Source organism: Balaenoptera musculus, chromosome 14 (assembly GCF_009873245.2).
Source record: "Balaenoptera musculus isolate JJ_BM4_2016_0621 chromosome 14, mBalMus1.pri.v3, whole genome shotgun sequence".
NCBI classification, from domain to species: Eukaryota; Metazoa; Chordata; class Mammalia; order Artiodactyla; family Balaenopteridae; genus Balaenoptera; species Balaenoptera musculus.
The window spans coordinates 25,519,493-25,542,099 of record NC_045798.1 but is presented as its reverse complement, the minus strand read 5'-3'; the positions used below and the strand labels follow the sequence as shown (position 1 = coordinate 25,542,099).

Below are 22,607 nucleotides of genomic sequence, written 5' to 3'. Positions count from 1 at the left end.
TTTCTTATAAAAGTTAGACAAATTTTTGCCTTTCCTATTTAAGCCTTTAGTCAATCCAAAATTATTTTTGTGTAGAATAGGGATCTAATTTTATTTTTTTCATATGATAACCAATTGATCCTCCTTTCCTCAGTCATCTGCAATGCCCTCAATGTCATAAATCAGGTGTTCACACATATGAGTGTTTCTGGGCTTTTTCACTCTCTCTTGTGTCAATGTGTTTATCCTTGTGCCAATACCAAACTGTCTTAATTACTACAGCTTTACAGTAAGTCATGCTATTTGGTAAGATAAGTCCTTCTTAATTTTCTTTGATAGGAATATCTTTGCTATTCTTATGCTTTTGCTCTTCTACATACACTTTATTTACTTTTTTCCAGATTTATTGAGCTATGACATACAACATCATACAAGTTTAAGGTATGTGATGTGATCTGATACATGTATATATTGCAAAATGATTAGCACAGTAAGTTTAAGTTATTATCTCCATCACCCCACATAACTGCCACTTTTTTGTGTTGAGAACATTTAAGATTTACTCTCTTAGCAACTTTTAAGTGTATAATACCGTATTGTTAATGATAGTCACCATGCTAATTCTTTTTTTTAAAATTTTTTTGATGTGGACCATTTTATTGAATTTGTTACAATATTGCTTCTGTTTCATGTTTTGGTTTTCTGGCCACGAGGTATGTGGGAACTTAGCTCCCCAACCAGGGATCGAACCCTCACCTCCTGCATTGGAAGGCCAAGTGTTAACCAGTGGACCACCAGGGAAGTCCCACCATGCTAATTTTTAATCCATTCATCCACTCTATGCCTTTTGATTGGAGTATTCAATTCATTTACATGTAAAGTAATTATTGCTAGGTAATGACTTACTAATGCCATCTTGGTAGTTGTTTTCTAACTGTTTTGTAGTTTCCCTGTTACTTTCTTCCTCTCTTACTATCTTCCTTTGTGAATTAATGATTTTCCATAGTAGTATGCTTTGATTCTCTCCTTTCTCTTTTGTGTATCTAGGATAGCTTTTTGCTTTGTGGTGACCATGAGGCTTCCATAGATATAACAGTCTATTTCAAGGTGATAACTTCGAATGCATATGAAAACTCTACCCTTTTACTTCCCGCCTGACATTTTATGTTTTTGATATCACAATTTACCTCTTTTTATATTATGTATCTGTTAACAAATAATTGTAGCTATGGTTTTTTAAAAATATTTTTGTCCTTTAACCTTTAGAGTTAAGTGGTTAATGTACCACCATCTTACTGTATTTGAGTAGTCTGATTTTGACTATCTACTTACTATGTTTTCATGTTACTAATTAGCATCCTTTCATTTCAGCTTGAAGACTCCTTCCACCATTTCTTATAAGGCAGCTGTAGTGGTGATGAACTCCCCCAGCTTTGGTTTGTCTGAGAAAGTCTTTTTTTCTCTTTCATTTCTGAAGACCAACTCTGCCAGATAAAGTATTCTTGGTTGGCAGTCTTTTTCTTTTACCACTTTGAATACATCATCCCACTGTCTCCTGTCCTGCAAGCATTCTGCTGAGAAATCCACTGATAGCCTTATGGGGGTTCCCTTATATGTGAGGAATTTTTTTTCTTTTCCTGCTTTTAAAATTTCCTCTCTGTCTTTGATTTCAGACAGTTTTATTATAATGTGTCTTGGTGAAGATAGTTTGGGCTTAAAACCTGGGGGGGAACCGATGAGTTTTGTCATCTTGGATATCTAAATCTCTCCTCAGATTTGGGAAGTTCTCAATTTTAAATAAGCTTTCTGCCTGCTTCTCCCTCTCTTCTCCTTCTGGGTTGCCAGTAATGTGTAGATTGTTTCTTTTAATGGTGTCCCATAGCTCACATAGGCTTTCTTCACTCTTTTTCATTCTTTTTCCTTTGTTCTCCTCTGACTGGGTAATTTCAAATGACCTATCATTGAGTTCACAGAATCTTTCTTCTGCTTTGCCAAGCCTGCTGTTGACGTCCTCAGTTGCATTTTTCATTTCACTCATTGTAATCTTCAGCTCCAGAATTTGTTTGGTTAGGATTCCTATCTCTCTGTTAAACCTCTCATTTCCTTCACATATTGTTTTCCTTATTTTGCTGAGTTGTCCTTCTGTGTTTTCTTGTAGCTCACTGAGCTTCCTTCAAACAACTGTCTTGAACTTTTTATCAGGCAAATCTTTGGAGTTGGTTACTGGAAAATTATTGTGTTCCTTTGGTGGTGTCATGTTTCCTTGATTTTTCAAGTTCCTTGAAGTCTTGTGTTGCTGTTTCTGCATTTGAGGAAGCAGTCACCGCCTCCAGTTTTTACTGACTGGTTTTTGGAGAGAAATACCTTCCATCAGTCCTGCGAGGGATTCTGAAGCTTTCTCAGACCTTTCCTTGGATACACCTGCTTCACATGTCTTCCTTGATCCTACAAAGCCAGGCTGAGTGCTGACAGCCTCCAGTTTGCTTGCCTTACTGAGGGTGGTGCTGAATGCTCGTCTGTGTGCTTTCCCAATCCCACAGGGTCAGGCTGGCTTTCTACGTGTGCTCGCTAGCTTTATGCCAGGAATCAACACTGCCACAGTTGGAGGTAAGCTAAGGGAGCTGGCCACAAGGTGGAGGCATATGTGGGTGAGGCATGCAGAATGTCGGGGTGTCTGCGGGCCAGCTGGGGAGATCTGCAGGTGAAGAGCCCCCAGCGGCTTACTGGCAGGTTTCCTGATAGAGTTTGCAAGGGGGTTAGTAGGATTTGTGTTCCTTTGATGCCATCTGAGAGCCCTGAGTGCTGCTCTCCCAGCCACTCCCCGCCCCCTGGACATACAGTACACCTGAATATTCTAGATGGAGTGAGAAAGAAGTTAGTCTTTTTGGCAGCAGTCTGCGCAGCTAGAGTAGCTGGGCACTCACACACTGTCACTCTCCCCCATGGGACAAATCTCAGGCTAAGAAGGTCTCTCTTGGCACTGAGCTGTGCTACCTCGGGGGAGCGGTGACATGGGTAAAGTGAACCTGTCCCTCTCACCCTCTTCAATGCATCCAGTTGTGGGTATTTTTTTTTCCAACAGCATGACTCCTGTACTTCCACAAAGGCCCTCTCGCCTGTGGGTGACAGTCTAAACTGGAGTTCTTTGACAGAACACTCTTATTCTGCCATGTTGGTGACATCATGCCATGTATCCCTGTGGATGCTAGGCCTGGACAGTCTCTTCTTTGTTCTCTCTCAGCCAGGCACTGACATCTTTGTCCCCTTATCTCCTACATACATTTTAGAGTCAGCCTGTCAAGTTCCTCAAACATCTTCTTCTGGGTTTAGGGGGAACTAACATTTTTAGGTTGTTGTCTTCCAATCATTAACAGAATTGTTCTCTTAATTTAGGTCTTATTTTTTAACAAAGTTTTAAAATGTTTTCTATAAAAGCCTTAAGAGGTGAACTCTTGAGTAAGGTCCAGAGTGAAACAGTAGGCAGTTACTGGCTTCTGTTTACCAGTCAGAATGATGTTATTTCAGACATTTCTTAGGATTTAGGGAAATCAGTACAAGGATCAGAACACTGAGAAGTTTAACTTGTCCTCTAGGATGTCTTTTTTTAAAATTTAATTAAATTTAATTAATTTATTTATTTTTGGCTGCGTTGGGTCTCGGTTGTTGCGTGCGGGCTTTCTCTAGCTGTGGCGAGCGGGGGCCACTCTCCGCTGCGGTGAGCAGGCTTCTGATTGCGGCGGCCCCTCCTGTTGCGGAGCACAGGCTCTAGGTGCGCAGGCTTCAGCAGCCGCAGCATGCAGGCTCAATAGCACAAGCTCAGCAGTTGTGGCGCACGGGCTCAGGTGCTCCGCGGCATGTGGGATCCTCCTGGACCAGGGCTCGAACCATGTCCTCTGCATTGGCAGGCGGATTCTTAACCACTGCGCCACCAGGGAAGCCCCCTCTAGGATGTTTTTATGTACATATGTAATATTTGTAAGAAAAAATATTGTAGAGAAAAGAGTAACTGGTAATGGATACTCATCCCAGCCTTAATGGAAATGGGAGAAAATACCCAACCAAGAACACAGAGCATAAATGGAGCCTGAAACCAAGAAAAGAAGAGCAATTAAATCAGGGTCCCACCTAGGCTAAGCTCTTAAATGAGATGCAAGCTCAGTTACTGTTTTGAGCCCAATAAATGTATCATTACTGGGGACCTTGCAAATAACAGCCCAAGCATAAGCCTTCCAGTACAACAAACTTAACTTATAGGCACTTGATCTTTGCCTATAAAGGGGTGCATTCTTAATTTAGGGGGGGTTAACTGAGCCAATTTTCAACATATTTATTAAAATTTATTGTTTGCCTACTTCCAGATAGAAACGAAGGTGGCTTATAATTAAACAAAAAAGATAGTAAAAAAAAAAAAATCAGAAACCATTCAGAGAAATGGTGGAGAAACTATACTAAAATTTACACAAGTTATTGAAATTAAGTAATGCATTTGGCTCTGGCTTTCTTTACAAAGAAGGGGTAAGTTGAATATACGAAGGAGATGTGAATGAATTCTGAGAACTAAATGGTGGTAAAGACCAGGGCTCCTTATCAGGTCTGGAATTAACTTTGTTAGAAGTATTGTTTATTTCTGTAGTCTACCAGAGGAAAAGATGAGACCCAGAAAGTAGGGAGCTTTCTGATTTATCAAAAAAAAAAAAGGGCCAGGTGATTTATATAGAGATAGGTTAATTAACCCAAGACACATGAATTCACTTATATTAATTTAGGTGAACAAATTCTATGTCCTACAACAAATATATTCCACAGATTAGATAAATAATCCATTTTATAAGTTTTATAGTTGAAACCTGGTATTCATAGGTGATCAGTTAGGAGTTTTGTAGTAACCAGCTGACTATCTCAAAGAACTCAGTTGAACCTATTCTCAGTATACAGTTGACCCGTGAACAATGTGGGGGTTAGGGGTGCCAACCCCCATGTAGTCAAGCTAAATCTGTCTCAAAAACAAAGGAATTGATAAATGACTCATCTAAGGGCAGGAAGCTGAAACAATCTGGACAGAATCAGGACTCAAACCCTAGTTCTTTTGATTCCACATATTGTGATCTCTAATTGAACACAAACTTTTCCCCACACTTAGTCAATTTAAAGATCTGTGAAATGAAAATACAAGTACTATATTTATTGAAAAAAATCTGCATGTAACCGGACGTGCACGGTTTAAATGCATGTTTTTCAAGGGTCAACTGCATACTGCAAATGTGTACATACTGATAAATACACACACACATATAAACATATATATCTGTATGTCTATGTACACACACACATATATATGTGTATGTATGTATATGTTTACATACATATATATTTAAGTGTTAATATGATCTTTTCCCTACCTGACTAGTCTCCTAACTGTATTCCTATGGTCCTTGGAATGTAAACATTCTCTATCTCTTCATTACTTTACTAAGAAGAATGAAAACTAGCACAATCTTGTTGAGAAATCAGACTTGGTTCCTTTCTTCCATGACTTCTCAAGGAGTCTTTAATATTTACTCAGGGTTGAAAGCAAGTTTTTATGTTTCATTTGGACAATGATAAAGGTGGAGGTTAGCTGCTACAGCAGGCACTACTTACATTCCACTCGAAGGCCCCAACAGCAATCCCTGAAGACACCCCCTTTCCAGCCAGGCCCATAAAGTGCCCAGTGCCAATGTTCGAGGCAAAAAGAAAAGCACCTATCTGAAAATCAAAAGACAATTACAGATCAGAACTTTTAGTCCAATTTCAAAAACTAATTTTCACAAATATAAACTCAACCTGAATTTTATCAATACATTTCCTCAAAAGGGATTATACCCTGGGCAGAATTCCCATTCATATTTTTTCTATACAAACCCTAACCATAAATTAGAAGCCAAGTAAAAAGGGATGAAGGGAAAAAAGTATTACTGCATTCTTATGTTGCCACCCTCCACACGCTCCACTGACTTACTTGCAACTGCAGAAATATTAGCAGGAGTGTAATTTCATCACTATTTGAAGTAATTTAAAAATATTAACAATCTAACTGATTATAAGAGAATGGTTAAAATACTAAGGTACATGAATATGATGAAATACAATGTAGCATACAGAAAGAATAAAGGAACTCTATTAAATGATAAAAAATAATGTAAACAATATTGATAATATAATCTCATTAAAGTTTTGTGTGTGCATATTACACTTGTGCACATGTATGTTTATATATAGATGGGAGTGATTCTGGTAGTATATATATAAAAATACTTCTGGGGACTGGAATCATGGTTATAGAAATGGAATGGTAAGAAAATTTCAAGTTCCATACTTGGATTGTAACTTTTTTTTTTTTTACAACCAGCATATGTTACTTTCAAAATAAAAAATCCCAGAGGCATTTAAAATGAACAAAATCCCTCCTAAACCAATTTTAATTGAGTAGAGATAGCCACTCCGTTCAAAATCCAAATCCAAATACTGTGCTACATTTGACACAAGATACACTTAAAACCAAATTATTAAGAGAGACTAAAAATAACAAAGCCTTTTAGATAAAGACAAACAAAAAACACAGCATTGACGATATTAACATAAGATAAAGTAGCATTCAATACCAAAAGCATTAAATATGACAGAGGTTTTGTTTTTTGTTTTTAAACCATGAAACATAAAATGCACTAGTAAGACATAACTGAGAACATACAGGCACCCAAATATCGTAGCACCAACAAATATAAGGCAAAAAAAATCTTGGAAGAGGCACATAATAATTACTCAAGCAGTTATTTTTACTATTAGGAATGTTTGCTACCTTTATCATAATAATGAAAAACTATATACAATCTAAATTGCCCAATAATATGTTATATAAATGGTGGAATGTCCATATGATATAACACTATACAACTGTGTATAAATATAAAATATCTCTATCTACCTACCTATGTTTATATAGACCTAGGAAGACATTAGTACATTAAATGTACCTTCATTAATTCAGTAACTATTAATAAATGTCCACTGCCAACTATGTGTCAGACAGTGTTGTACATACTAGGAATACATCAGTGAGTAAAACAGATAAATCCCTGCCCTCATGAAGCTAACATTCTCTTAGGAAGAAGAGGATGAACAAGATAAATTAGGGGATTATTTTATAGCACAATAGACAGTGATAAATAGTAAAGTCCTACAGAGAAGAAGAAAGGTTAGAAAGCAGGCAGGCACGGAAGCAACCTAAATGTCCATCGACAGACGAATGGATAAAAAAGACATGGTACATATATATAATGGAATATTACTCAGCCATAAAAAGAAACAAAATTGGGCCATTTGTAGAGATGTGGATGGACCTAGAGACTGTCATACAGAGTGAAGTCAGAAAGAGAAAAACAAATATCATATATTAACACATAAATGTGGAATCTGGAAAAATGGTACAGATGAACTGGTTTGCAAGGCAGAAATACAGACACAGACGTAGAGAACAAACATACGGGCACCAAGGGGGGAAAGGGGCGGTGGGATGAACTGGGAGATTGGGATTGACAAATATACACTAATATGTATAAAATAGATAACTAATGAGAACCTGCTGTATAGCACAGGGAACTCTACTTCACCTTGCTGTACAGTAGAAACTAACACAACATTGTAAAACAACTATACCCCAATTAAAAAAAAAAAAAAAAAGAAAGCAGGCAGGAAGTGCTGTGCAGTAGAGTGGGCAGGGCCGACTTTCTGTGAGGAGGGGTGAGGGGCAAGCCAGGGGTACCTGTGAGAGCAGAGAGCCTCCAGGCAGAGGGAGCAGCAGGGGCAATGGCCCTGAGGCAGGAGCACGGCTAAATTGTTCAAGGTCACAGAGGTAAGGAGGTGCAGATCATCTGTGGCCTAACATAGGCTGGGCTTTCATTCTGGGTGACATGGGAGCCCCCAGAGGGTTTTAAGCAGTCAGGTGACATGGTCTGACCTTCAGCTGCTTTGTTGAGGTTGGACGTGGAGGAGCACAAGTGGAAGGAGGGCGCCGAGAGAAGAGGCTGTTACAATCAATCCAGGTGAGGGTGACAGCAGCATGGGCCTGGAGGCACTGATGAGAAGGGGTCGGATTTCAAATCTGTTTTTTAAATCGAGTCCCAGGACTTCCTGATGGATTGGAAGTTGGGGTGAGAGAGAATAAAGAGTCTAACACGACTCCATGGGTGTCAACCTGAGCAACTAGAAGGATGGAGTTGTCGTTCAGGGACAGGGAAGACGGCAGGAGTAGAAGATGTGCAGAATGCATGTTCCATGTGCAAGACCTGACAGACCTTTCGAGTCAGGTGTCAAATGGGCAGCGGGATACACAGGACTGGAGTTGAGGGAGAGAGCTGGGACTTGCTACTATTCTAGCAAGTTGTCTTTAATGGCATGTCGCCAGGCATGTCAGTGTAACTGGAAAGGAGACACCAGGGTCTGGTCCTGGGGAGGTCCAGCATTCAGCAGCCAGGGAGATGGGAAAGAACCAGCCAGGGGGACCTCGAACGAGCGGCTGGTGAAGCAGCAGTAAAGGAGGAGAGCCAGGCGGCAACGTGGGGTGGGAGGGAGGACTGAGTTTCAGTTTCACCACCGCCAAGCCAGGTAAGAGGAGGCCTGAGCACCGACCACATGAATAAGCCACATGGAGGGCCCAGACAAGAGCAACTCATACCCATTGGATATTTGCTGACTGAATAAAAGTATAAAAGAAAGAAAGTTGAAGTGGCAAAATTACTCTTTTATTTCCATTTCCTTTATCAATACCATAATACAGTTTGTTCACTAAGCAATAATTCTAATAGTGTAAAAAGAAGTCACATCCAGGATTGGTTCAAGATGGAGGAGTAGAAGGACATGTGCTCACTCCCTCTTGCAAGAGCACTGGAATCACAACTAACTGCTGAACAATCATCAACAGGAAGACACGGGAACTCACCAAAAGAGATACCACATATCCAAAGACAAAGGAGAAGCCGCAATGAGACGGTAGGAGGGGCTCAATCATGATAAAATCAAATCCCATAACCACTGGGTGTGTGACTCACAAACTAGAGAACAATTATACCACAGAAGCCCGCCCACTGGAGTGAAGGTTCTGAGGCTCAGGTCAGGCTTCCCAACCTAGGGGTCTGGCAACGGGAGGAGGAATTCCCAGAGAATCAGACTTTGAAGTCTAGCAGGATTTGATTGCAGAACTCTGACAGGACTGAGGGAAACAGAGACTCCACTCTTGGAGGACACACACAAAGTAGTGTGCACATCAAGACCCAGGGGGAAGGAGCAGTGACCCCACAGGAGACTGAACCAGACCTACCTGCTAGTGTTGGAGGGTTTCCTGCAGAGGTGGGGGGAAGTTGTGGCTCACCCTGGGGACAAGGACACTGACAGCATAAGTTCTGGGAAGTACTCCTTGGCGTGAGCCCTCTTGGAGTCCGCCATTAGCCCCACCAAAGAGCCTGTAGCCTCCAGTGCTGGGTTGCCTCAGGCCAAACAACCACCAGGGAGGGAACTCAGCCCCACCCATCAGCAGACAAGCAGATTAAAGTTTTACTGAGCTCTGCCCACTAGAGCAACACCCAGCTCTACCCACCACCAGTCCCTCCCATCAGGAAGCTTGCACAAGCCTCTTAGATAACCTCATCCACCAGAGGGCAGACAGCAGAAGCAAGAAGAACTAAAATCCTGCAGCCTGTGGAACAAAAAACACATTCACAGAAAGATAGACAAAATGAAATGGCAGAGGATGATGTACCAGATGAAGGAACAAGATAAAACCCCAGAAAAACAATTAAGTGAAGTGGAGATAGGCAACCTTCCAGAAAAATAATTTAGAATAATGATAGTGAAGATGATCCTGGACCTTGGAAAAAGAATGCAGGCAAAGATCGAGAAGATGCAAGAAATGTTTAAAAAAGACCTAGAAGAGGGTTTCCCTGGTGGCGCAGTGGATAAGAATCTGCCTGCCAATGCAGGGGAAACAGGTTCAGTCCCTGGTCCGGGAAGATCCCACGTGCCGCAGAACAACTAAGCCCATGTGCCACAACTACTGAGCCTGCGCTCTAGAGTCTGGAGCCACAACTACTGAAGCCCGCGTGCCTAGAGCCCGTGCTCCGCAACAAGAGAAGCCACCGCGATGAGAAGCCCATGCACTGCAATGAAGAGTAGCCCCCGTTTGCTGCAAGTAGAGAAAGCCCACGTGCAGCAATGAAGACCCAACGTAGCCATAAATAAATAAATTATTTTTTTAATTAAAAAAAATTCAAAGACCTAGAAGAATTAAAGAACAAACAACTAGAAGAATGAAAGAACAAACAAACAGAGATGAACAATATAATAAATGAAATGAAAAATACACTAGAAGGAATCAATAGCAGAATAACTGAGGCAGAAGAATGGATCATATCAAGTGAGCTGGAAGACAGAATGGTGGAATTCACTGCCGCAAAACATAATAAAGAAAAAAGAATGAAAAGAAATGAAGACAGCCTAAGAGACCTCTGGGACAACATTAAATGCAATAACATTTGCATTAGAGGGGTCCCAGAAGGAGAAGAGAGAGAGAAAGGACCTGAGAAAATATTTGAAGAGATTATAGTCAAAAACGTCCCTAACATGGGAAAGGAAATAGCCACCCAAGTCCAGGAAGTGCAGAGAGTCCCAGGAAGGATAAACCCAAGGAGAAACACACCAAGACACATAGTAATCAAATTGTCAAGAATTAAAGACAAAGAAAAATTATTAAAAGCAACAAGGGAAAAACGACAAATAACATACAAGGGAACTCCCATAAGGTTAACAGCTGATTTCTCAGCAGAAACTCTACAAGTCAGAAGGGAGTGGCACGATATATTTAAAGTGATGAAAGGGAAGAAACCACAACCAAGATTACTCTACCTGGCAAGGATCTCATTCAGATTTGACGGAGAAATCAAAAGCTTTACAGACAAGCAAAACTAAGAGAATTCAGCACCACCAAACCAGCTCTACAACAAATGCTAAAGGAACTTCTCTAAGTGGGAAACACAAGAGAAGAAAAGGACCTACAAAAACAAACACAAAACAATTAAGAAAATGGCAATAGGAACATACATATTGATAATTACCTTAAATGTGAATGCATTAAATGTTCCAACCAAAAGACACAGGCTTGCTGAATGGATACAAAAACAAGACCCATATATATGCTGTCTACAAGAGACCCACTTTAGACCTAGGGACACATACAGACTGAAAGTGAGGGGATGGAAAAAGATATTCCATGCAAATGGAAATCAAAAGAAAGCTGGAGTAGCAATACTCATATCAGATAAAATAGACTTTAAAATAAAGAATGTTACAAGAGACAAGGAAGGAAATTACATAATGATCAAGGGATCAATCCAAGAAGATGATATAACAATTATAAATATATATGCTCCCAACATAGGAGCACCTCAATACATAAGGCAAATGCAAATGCTAACAGCTACAAAAGAGGAAATTGACAGTAACACAGTAATAGTGGGGGACTTTAACACCTCACTTACACCAATGGACAGATCATCCAGACAGAAAATTAATAAGGAAACACAAGCTTTAAATGACACAATAGACCAGAGAGTTTTCACTGATATTTATAGGACATTCCACCCGAAAACAGCAGATTACACTTTCTTCTCAAGTGCACATGGAACATTCTCCAGGATAGATCACATCTTGGGTCACAAATCAAGCCTCAGTAAATTTAAGAAAATTGAAATCATATCAAGCATCTTTTCTGACCACAACGCTATGAGATTAGAAATCAATTACAGGGAAAAAAACATAAAAAACACAAACACATGGAGGCTAAACAATACGTTACTAAATAACCAAGAGATCACTGAAGAAATCAAAGAGGAAGTCAAAAACTACCTAGAGACCAATGACAATGAAAACACGACAATCCAAACCCTGTGGAATGCAGCAAAAGCAGTTCTAAGAGGGAAGTTTATACCAATACAATCCTACCTCAAGAAACAAGGAAAATCTCAAATAAACAATCTAACCTTACACCTAAAGGAACTAGAGAAAGAAGAACAAACAAAACCCAAAGTTAGTAGAAGGAAAGAAATCATAAAGATCAGAGCAGAAATAAATGAAATAGGAACAAAGAAAACAACAGCAAAGATCAATAAAACTATAAGCTGGTTCTTTGAGAAGATAAACAAAATTGATAAACCTTTAGCAGGACTCATCAAGAAAAAGAGGGAGAGGACTCAAATCAATAAAATTAGAAATGAAAAAGGAGAAGTTACAACGGACACTGCAGAAATACAAAGCATCATAAGAGACTACGACAAGCAACTCTATGCCAATAAAATGGACAACCTGGAAGAAATGGACAAATTCTTAGAAAGGTATAACCTTCCAAGACTGAACCAGGACGAAATAGAAAATATGAACAGACCAATCACAAGAAACGAAATTGAAACTGTGATTAAAAATCTTCCAAGAAACAAAAGTCCAGGACCAGATGGCTTCACAGGTGAATTCTATCAAACATTTAGAGAGGAGCTAACACCCATCCTTCTCAAACTCTTCCAAAAAATTGCAGAGGAAGGAACACTCCCAAACTCATTCTACAAGGCCACCATCACCCTGATACCAAAACCAGACAGAGATACTACAAAAAAAAAGAAAATTACAGACCAATATCACTGATGAATATAGATGCAAAAATCGTCAACAAAATACTAGCAAACAGAATCCAACAACACATTAAAAGGATCATACACCATGATCAAGTAGGATTTATCTCAGGGATGCAAGGATTCTTCAATATATGCAAATCAATCAATGTGATACACCATATTAACAAACTGAAGAATAAAAACCATATGATCCTCTCAATAGATGCAGAAAAAACTTTTGACAAAATTCAACACCGATTTATGATAAAAACTCTCCAAAAAGTGGGTACAGAGGGAACCTACCTCAACATAATAAAGGCCATATACGACAAACCCACAGTAAACATCATTCTCAATGGTGAAAAACTGAAAGCATTTCCTCTAAGATCAGGAACAAGACAAGGATGTCCACTCTTACCACTATTATTCAACATAGTTTTGGAAGTCCTAGCCATGGCAATCAGAGAAGAAAAAGAAATAAAAGGAATCCAAATTGGAAAAGAAGAAATAAAACTGTCACTGTTTGCCAATGACATGATACTATACATAGAAAATCCTAAAGATGCCACTAGAAAACTACTAGAGCTAATCGATGAATCTGGTAAAGTTGCAGGATACAAAATTAATGCACAGAAATCTCTTGCATTCCTATACACAAACAATGAAAGACCAGAAAGAGAAATTAAGGAAACAATCCCATTCACCACTGCAACAAAAAGAATAAAATACCTGGGAATAAACCTACCTAAGGAGGCAAAAGACCTGTACTCAGAAAACTATAAGACACTGACGAAAGAAATCAAAGATGACACAAGCAGATGAAGAGATATACCATGTGGTGGATTGGAAGAATCAATATTGTGAAAATGACTATACTATCCAAAGCAGTCTACAGATTCAATGCAATCCCTATCAAATTATCTATGGCATTTTTTACAAAACTAGAACAAAAAAATCTTAAAATTTGTATGGAGACACAAAAGACCCTGAATAGCCAAAGCAATCTTGAGGGGAAAAAATGGAGCTGGAGGAATCAGACTCTCTGACTTCAGACTATACTACAAAGCTACAGTAATCAAGACAATATGGTACTGGCACAAAAACTGAAATATAGACCAATGGAACAGGATAGAAAGCCCAGAGATAAACCCACGCACCTATGGTCAACTAATCTATGACAAAGGAGGCAAGGATATACAATGGAGAAAAGAAAAGTCTCTTCAATAAGTGGTGCTGGGAAAACTGGACAGCTACATGTAAAAGAGTGAAATTAGAACACTAACACCATACACAAAAATAAACTCAAAATGGATTAAAGACCTAAAAGTAAGACCGGACACTATAAAACAGAGGAAAACATAGGAAGAACACTCTTTGACATAAATCACATCAAGATCTTTTTTGACCCACCTCCTAGAGTAATGGAAATAAAAACAAAACTAAACAAATGGGACCTAATGAAACTTAAAAGCTTTTGCACAGCAAAGGAAACTATAAACAAGACAAAAAGACAACCCTCAGGATGGGAGAAAATATTTGCAAACGAATCAACAAAGGATTAATCTCCAAAATATATAAACAGCTCATGCAGCTCAATATTAAAACAAAAACAACCCAATCAAAAAATGGGCAGAAGACCTAAATAGACATTTCTCCAAAGAAGACATACAGATGGCCAAGAGGCACATGAAAAGATGCTCAACATCACTAATTATTAGAGAAGTGCAAATCAAAACTACAATGAGATATCACCTCACACTGGTTAGAATGGGCATCATCAGAAAATCTACAAACAACAAATTCTGGAGAGGGTGTGGAGAAAAGGAAACCCTCTTGCATTGTTGGTGGGAATGTAAATTGATACAGCCACTATGGAGAACAGTATGAAGGTTCCTTAAAAAAACTAAAAATAGAATTACCATATGACCCAGCAATCCCACTACTGGGCATATACCCAGAGAAAACCGTAATTCAAAAAGACACATGCACCCCAATGTTCATTGCAGCACTATTTACGATAGTCAGGTCATGGAAGCAACCTAAATGCCCATCGACAGATGACTGGGTAAAGAAGATGTGGTACATATATACAATGGAACTCAGCCATAAAAAGGGTCATTTGTAGAGACGTGGATGGACCTAGAGACTGTCATACAGAGTGAAGTAAGTCAGAAAGAGAAAAACAAATATCGTATATTAACGCATATATGTGGAATCTAGAAAAATGGTACAGATGAACTGGTTTGCAAGGCAGAAATAGAGACACAGATGTAGAGAACAAACGTATGGACACCAAGGAGGGAGAGCGGGGGAAGGGTGGTGGTGGTGGGATGAATTGGGAGATTGGGATTGACATATTATACACCAATATGTATAAAATAGATAATAAGAACCTGTTGTATAAAAATAAATAAAATTCCAAAAACAAAAAAAAGAAGTCACATCCGACTCCCACTCTACACTGCGTGCTTCCAGAGGGCAGGACTCACTATGTCCTATCTGTGTCTCAGAACCTAGAACAATACCTTGTACTACCAGGCACCTAGTAATGGTTACTGAACTACACTGAGCTGAATGGAAGAGTTAAGGGAAGTACTAATGAAATGACTTTCCTGATTTAGCAACTTCAAATTATTTGGGGGTAAAAGACATCTAAATTAAAGTAATAAATGAATCTACACGCAGCCCCCAAACTGGACTGCACATGCAAGGCATACTCACCTGCCACCATGCTAGATTTCGGCCGGCCAGGAAGAAGTCTTCTACTGTCCCACGACTGCTTGACAATATAGCCTTAAAAAAAGGGGCGGTGTCGGGAGGGAATCCAAGAAACCAAACTGCTTCAAAGACACAGGTCTCACAAACAGATGACCTTCACTTATGGGTAAATGTCCTTTGCAGAGATCCCATTCCCCCTTCATTCTTTTTAAGGACAGAGGTCTCTACCTGCTGAGTTAGAGGAGGGCCCACTGCCTCTCCCAGCTATGAGATTGCATGGGCCTGTCCATTTCTCTACACTAGTGTGAAAATAATATTGCTTTATTTTTTCCCCAAATAGTTAACTAGTGCATGGTTCCCAGCAGAGTCTTGGAGATGAGTGGTTCAGCGAGTGCGTCGATTGACTGGGAATGGCAAAGCTGAACACCAGCCTAGCTTCTTCCGGGAGAGCAGTCTCGTTGCCAAGACTATGAAGTCCTCCCAACGCACCCAAGGGCTCTCCCTCAGGTCCCCAGCTCTGATTCCCAGACTCCAGTATGGTCAAAAGATAGTCTTGGGGATTTCCTGGATTGCCTAGGACTAGCAGGACCCATGGATGACCACTGGTTGACAAAAAAGTGTTTCTGTGGGAGAAGTGAACTTATTACCACCATCTGGGGTATCTGCCTTATAATGGAGTCCCTTCACATCATAAAGCTTTAAACCAAAGAACAACTCTAAATCAGACACATTAAGTTAGTCTCATTTCATCCATTCACTAAATATTTATCAAGAGCCCATTATGTTCAGAGCTGACCTTTCTTAAGGAAGGTATCAGTGGTGTGTAGGGAGAGGTGCATTAGAACTTTTAAAAGGAATTTACAAAATGTTCTAAGATGAATAAAATCACTCTGTCTTCCCATTAAAGAAAGAACCAGACAGGAAGAGAGGAGGTCCTGGGAAGAAGGTGGTTATGCACATATCCCTGCCTCCTCCTTCCTCCCTACTCTCTTTCTGGAATAATCCACCAACCACAGCAGCCAGGCTGCTGGGGCAGAAGGTGCACCCACCACTTTCTCAAAGATCTCAGGGCTGAGACTGATAACAGAGGAAACAAACAAACAAACAAAAGTGTAAGGTTTTTTTCCCCTTTAACATCCTGCAGGAGCCAAGGCACCAGCAACAAAGACCAAGATTTCCTTGTGGGGGCTCAGCGGTCAGAAGCTGATGAAGGATTTCAGGAGTCCCGTCTGTGCAAACGTGGGCAATTCTGTTCAGTGAGAAAAGGGTGGTTTGCTTAAGAACCAAAAGAAAATAAAGCTAGACTCCTTCATCACATTATATGCAAAAGGAAATTCCAGATGTTCTAGACATTTAAATTTTTTTTTTTTTCGCCACGCCACTCAGCTTGCAGGATCTTAGCTCCCCGACCAGGGATTGAACTCGGGCCCTCAGCAGTGAAAGCGCGGAGTCCTAACCACTGGACTATGAGGGAATTCCCTAAATATTTTTAAAAACCTATAAAGTATTAGAAAAAATTTTAGAATAGTATTTGTACAATGTTGGAGTGGGTAAAAACTTTCCTAAGCAAGCCAGGAAATCTAGATGCAAAGGAAAAGAGAAACAGTAGACTTCTTCAAAGTGAAAAAATATCAGATGACAGAGAGACAACAGTAACAGAGTCTAGACCAGTGGTTCTCGACCAGGGGTGATTTTTGCCCCACTCCTCCAAGGGACATGTGGCAATGTCTGGAGACAGTTTTGGTTGTGAAGGGGCAGGGCTTGGGGATACTTCTAAGCATCCTATAATACACAGGACAGACCTCCCACAACAAGGAATTATCTGGTCCCAAATGTCAGTAGTGCTGAGGCTGAGAACAACTGCTCTAGAAAATGAGAGTTTAGGAAAAACATATTAGCAACTCAAGTGACAGACAAGGTGATAAAAGCAAAGTCGAACAACTCAATTCATAAATGGGCACATAAACTGGCTATTCAACAGAAGAGGAAGATCAAAGGACAACAGGCTCACAAGAAGATGGTCAATCTCATAGGAGGCTGAGTCTGGAAAGCGCAAATCAAAGCTGCAGTAACATACCACTACTCACTCATCAGCCTGGGACACCCCCCCACAAAAATTAAATTAGTAGTAACAAACCAGGCTGGTAAAGGCCTGGGGAAAGAACGTGCTCATATGCTGCTTGTGAGAAACGTAAATCTCAACAAGCTTTGGGGATTGCCATTTAGTGATATCTGCTAAAGTTTCAAGTAAACACACCCTTCTAACCCAGAAATTCCAATTTCGGGAATCCATGCTACACAGCTTAAAAGCACCAACACATTAAAAACAACAGCAGCAACGAAGACCCAATACAGCCAAAAATAAACAAACAAACAAATAAATAAATATATATTTTTTAAAAATCTTATTAAAAAACAACCACCTGGCAGCAATCTAAGTGTCAATGAGTAGGGAAGAGCTGAATCACACACATGTTTGACTATTGTGCATCTAACAAAAACATGAGCTAGGACTTCCCTGGTGGTGCAGTGGTTAAGAATCCATCTGCCAATGCAGGGGACATAGGTTTGAGACCTGGTCCAGGAAGATTCCACATGCTGCGGAGCAAGTAAGCCCGTGCACCACAACTACTGAGCCTGAGCTCTAGAGCCCGCAAGCCACAACTACTGAGCCCGTGTGCCACAACTACTGAAGCCCACGTGCCTAGAGCCTGTGTTCCGCAAAGAGAAGCCACTGAAATGAGAAGCCCGCGCACCGCAACAAAGAGTAGCCCCTGCTCGCCACAACTAGAGAAAAGCCCAGGCGCAGCAACGAGGACCCAATGCAGCCAAAAATAAACAAATAAATAAATAAATAAATTTATTTAAAACAAAAAAACAAAAAAACATGAGCTAGATCTCTATCTATAGACCTGAAGGACTCCACATCATGTAGTAACAGAAAAAAAGCAAACTGCAGGGTAATGTGTATCATACAATCACATTTTTTGTAAAGACAAAAACGCAAAACCTTTACCTATGTGTCTGTGTAAGCACTGAGAAGGGAGGAGGGACACACAGGCCCTGGGTACCTCAGAGGGATGGGAATGGCTGAGGGAGGAACCATAACTCCTCTAGACAGTTATGCATCTCCTCACTTCTTACAGTGAGCATGTGATTAAAAACAATATACGAGTTTTCAAAAGGACCAAAGGAAAAATAACAATACAAAGAAGGAAAAATATCAAAGCATTCTGGATAACAGCACATGTTTTATGGCTCCTAGAAGAACAGAAGGAACAGGCTTCCTTTGGAAGCAGCCGGATGGCTTAGGGGTCCTCAGACCTTGGCCACACCTAGGCCCCAACTAGACGTGGAAGAAAGCTGGGTGGGGGCTTCCTAATTCAGTGAGAGCAGCTGGGGAAGGATCCCAAAGTGCCCACTACGCAGAGCCCGGCCTGGGCCACCTAGAAGGATGTTTCTCATAACTGAAGCCAATTTGAAAAAAATCGTTTGTTTGAATGATCTGGATAAATATCAATACCTCCGACTTCTTTTCAGTTGGGAGAGATACGAAATTCTCTTAAGAGGATGGAGACCATATTTCCATTACTCTATCTGCCCACTCACAGCATGGTAAGCACTCAAAAGACTGTCTAGTGGTCTTGCTTTGAAGGACCAGATTCTGCACAGTAAGATCCTGCTTGTGACCTGGTGAAGCGCCCCGAAGTAAAGGTCACATGGGCATGAAAGCTTCAGCTGGGTGGGGGCAGCCCGCAATGAACTCTCCCACTAGCTAGCGAATGGTGGCGCTGTCACCAGATACTCCTGCTTATGAAGCAGGCCGCGGAGAGGCTTCGGATGGTTAACAGCTTAGCCGAGGGGCGATACCATGACACGGGCCAAAGCCTTCCTACCTGCCCTCGGACTTTTCACTGCCTGGCCCTGGGGAGTATAGTTACGAGACACCTTTGTGAGTGCCTACAGGTTAAGTGCTAGCGGGCAGATGGTAGTAAAGGAGACCCGGTCGCCACCCTACTAACAGAACCTTATACTAGAGTAGAATATATAAGCGCCCAATTCAAATTCAAAGTGAACACTTAGGGCCCTAAATTACATGTGACCTCTGAGGTCTTGCTTGCTGGGCAGTGGTTACGCTCATGCGTCAGATCAGGCAGCTCTAGGTTCGAATCTGCACTCCATCATTCCCTTGTGGTTACTTAACCTCTTTGAACCTGTTTCCTCATCTGTAATCCACAGCCTGGTTGTGAGGATGTGACACACTTAAAGCACTCAGCACAGACCAGGCACTTTAGCGCCTAAGGATGGGTAATTGTCACTATTGCCACCACCATCACGACGATCGATCAGAACAACGACCCCATATTACACACGGCTTGGGTTCCAGGCGGCGGGCACTTGGCAGCCTGACCTGTTTATTTGTGGGGTGGGGAGGGAAGATGGGCTTGGACGTGCCCTTACTCTCGGTAGGGAGCAGGTGGCACAGGAAAGGTGGAGAGGTCCCGGCTGAGGGCTGTGCAGGGGCGGGGACGAGAGGGATGCGAGGTGGGGACCAGGTGACAGGCAGGTGAGGATCGAACCCACCTGGTGTCCAGGCCTGCCCCCCCCAACCCCCCGGGCCCCACATACCCACAGCGTGATGCCCAGGACCAACAGGAAGTACAAAACTATCACCAGGACGTCCAGGGCACTACTGGCGGTGAAGACCTGAGCACTCCAGGCGAAGCCATACCACGGGAAGCCCAAGGGGGCGCGCCCCAGTGGGCGAGCGCCGCGGGCTGCCGGGTAGTGGCAACGGCCTCCGTGGGGCTCCGGGGTCGCGGCCGCGGGGAACCCTGGGAAGAGCCCCGGGGCAGCCTGGGAGCTCCGGGCAGGCCTCGCGCGGCTCAGTTCCCGCCTTCGGGGGGCCGCTGCACGAAGGCCGCGCCTTCACCGCCAGTCCCGGCACAGCGCCGTCCTTTTGCGGCCGGAATCGCTTTGCCCTGGACGGAGAGCTGGTCGTGGGGTGGGTCTGGGTCGAGGCTACCGGAGCAGCATCAGTACCCGTGTCTTTACGAACGAACCACATGAAACCTGAGGCGGAAGAAACCAGCAATACCCCTTCTGTCTTTATTTACCATTTCGAAATTTTGTTCATTGTGGGTTTGGGGCATTGACTTGGATTTATTAAACTATTGCATTCGAATATTATGTATCCCGAGTCCTGAATTTCCTTGCCTCTCCCCTTAAATTTTGCGCCAAGGAAAGTGCCTCGCTTGCCTCACCCTAATCATGGCCCTGGTTGGACCCACTGCTTACAGAAGCTCCTCAGTTTTCTGCACTTTGGTCTTTCATAGGTGATGTGCGAATTTTCAATCTGGGCCAAGCCTTACTCTCCTTGGTGTGCTTCTCTGCTGAGTTGTTAGAAATCTTGGTCAATAATACTAGTAACAATAATAATAGATAACAGTTATATAGCTCTTGCTAGGTGCCAGAACTACTTCTTTTTTTTTACTTTCCAAACTTGTTTTTTATTGATATAGTTGAACTTTACAACAGTGTCATAAAATACTATAAACAGAGCCTTCAGATAAACAAACAAAAACTAATCTAAATATATTAACCAGGGACTTCTCTGGTGGTCCAGTGGTTAAGAATCCACCTTCCAATGCAGGGGATGCAGGTTTGATCCCTGGTCAGGGAACTAAGATCTCACATGCCGCAGGGCAACTAAGCCTGCGCGCCTCAACTACTGAGTCTTTGTGCCTCAACTAGAGAGCCTGCGTGCGGCAAATTACAGAGCCCACACACTCTGGAGCCTGTGCACCACAACTAGAGAGAAGCCCACGTGCTGCAACGAAGAGCCCACGTGCCGCAACTAAGACCTGACACAGCCAGGCAAAAAAACCTTAAAAAAAAAAATTAACCAGATTAAAGCAGGCAAAAAATCCAGTGATAAACACATTAAATAATAATATGCTAATGGTGTCTAATTTACCCACTATAGGTTCTTTACATTGTCACAAAAACAGTAAACATCAATTTGAGGTTTGGTGAATGGACTTGATTCCTGATTTATATTAAGATACGATATACCCTTTGCATGTATATGTACCTTGTATGTACTAACCCGTTTGATTCTCCTAATAAGCTGTCAGTCTGACCACAAGGCAGGAGGCTTGCAGCCGTTCAGAAGTCTATGTTCTCAGCCTCCTGAGCAGAATTCTGTGTCCTAGTTTAGTTCAGTGCTGTCCAAAAGAAATATAATGTGAATCACAGATGTTATTTTTTTTCCACCTTCATTGAGATATGATTGACAAATAAAAGTTGTCTATTTAAGGTATACAATGTAACGTGTGATACAGGTATACGTTGTGAAATAATTACTATAATCAAGCTAATTGCATATCAATCACCTCAGCTGCCATTTTTTGTGTGTGTAGTGAGAACGCTTGAGATGCCTCTTAGCAAATTTCAAGTATACAGTACGTTATTATTGACTATAGTCACCATGCTGCACATTAGTTCTCTTGAACTTATAACTGAAATTTGTACCCTTTGATCAGTATCTCCCCTTTTCCTCCACACCTTTGCTCCTGATAACCACCCTTCTACTCTCTGTTACTAGGAGGGTTTTTGTTTGTTCGTTTTGTTTTTTTAAGATTTCACATGTAAGTGAGATCACACAATATTTGTCTTTCTGTGTCTGGTTTATTTCACTAAGCATAATGTCCTCCAAGTTCATCTGTGTTGTTGTAAATGGCAGGATTTCACATTTCTGCATCCATTCATCTGTCCATGGACACTTAGGCTCTTTCCATATCTTGGCTACTGTATATAATGCTGTAATAAACAAGAGGGTATAGATATCATGTTGAGATAGTGATTTTATTTTCTTTGGATATATCCCCAGAAGTGGGACTATTGGATCATAGGATAGTTCCATTTTTAATGTTTTGAGGAAACTCCATGCTGTTTTCCACAGTGGCTGCAACAATTTACATTCCAATCAACAGTGTACTGGTATTCCCCTTTCTCCACGTTATTTGTTGACACTTGTTATCTTTTGACTTTTTTATTAATAGCCATCCTAACAGGTGTGCGGTGGTATCTCATTGTGATTTTGATTTACATTTTCTTGGTGATTAGTGATGTTGAGCATCTTTTCATATCCCTGTTGACCATTTGTATGTCTTTGGAAAAATGTCTTTTTAGGGCCTTTGCCTAATATTTAATTGG

At 41.2% G+C, this 22,607-nt stretch overlaps 1 protein-coding gene across 1 annotated transcript in view; it reads right to left on the bottom strand.

Moving 5' to 3' along the window:
- LOC118880079 (sodium/glucose cotransporter 1-like) overlaps nt 1–22,607 on the bottom strand; it is a 79,205-nt gene that overhangs the window by 34,574 nt on the left and 22,024 nt on the right. The window contains 4 exon segments of the mRNA XM_036823434.1: nt 4,000–4,063; nt 5,620–5,724; nt 15,393–15,464; nt 20,019–20,299. Of these exon segments, the coding sequence (XP_036679329.1) occupies nt 4,000–4,063; nt 5,620–5,724; nt 15,393–15,464; nt 20,019–20,299 (522 nt within the window).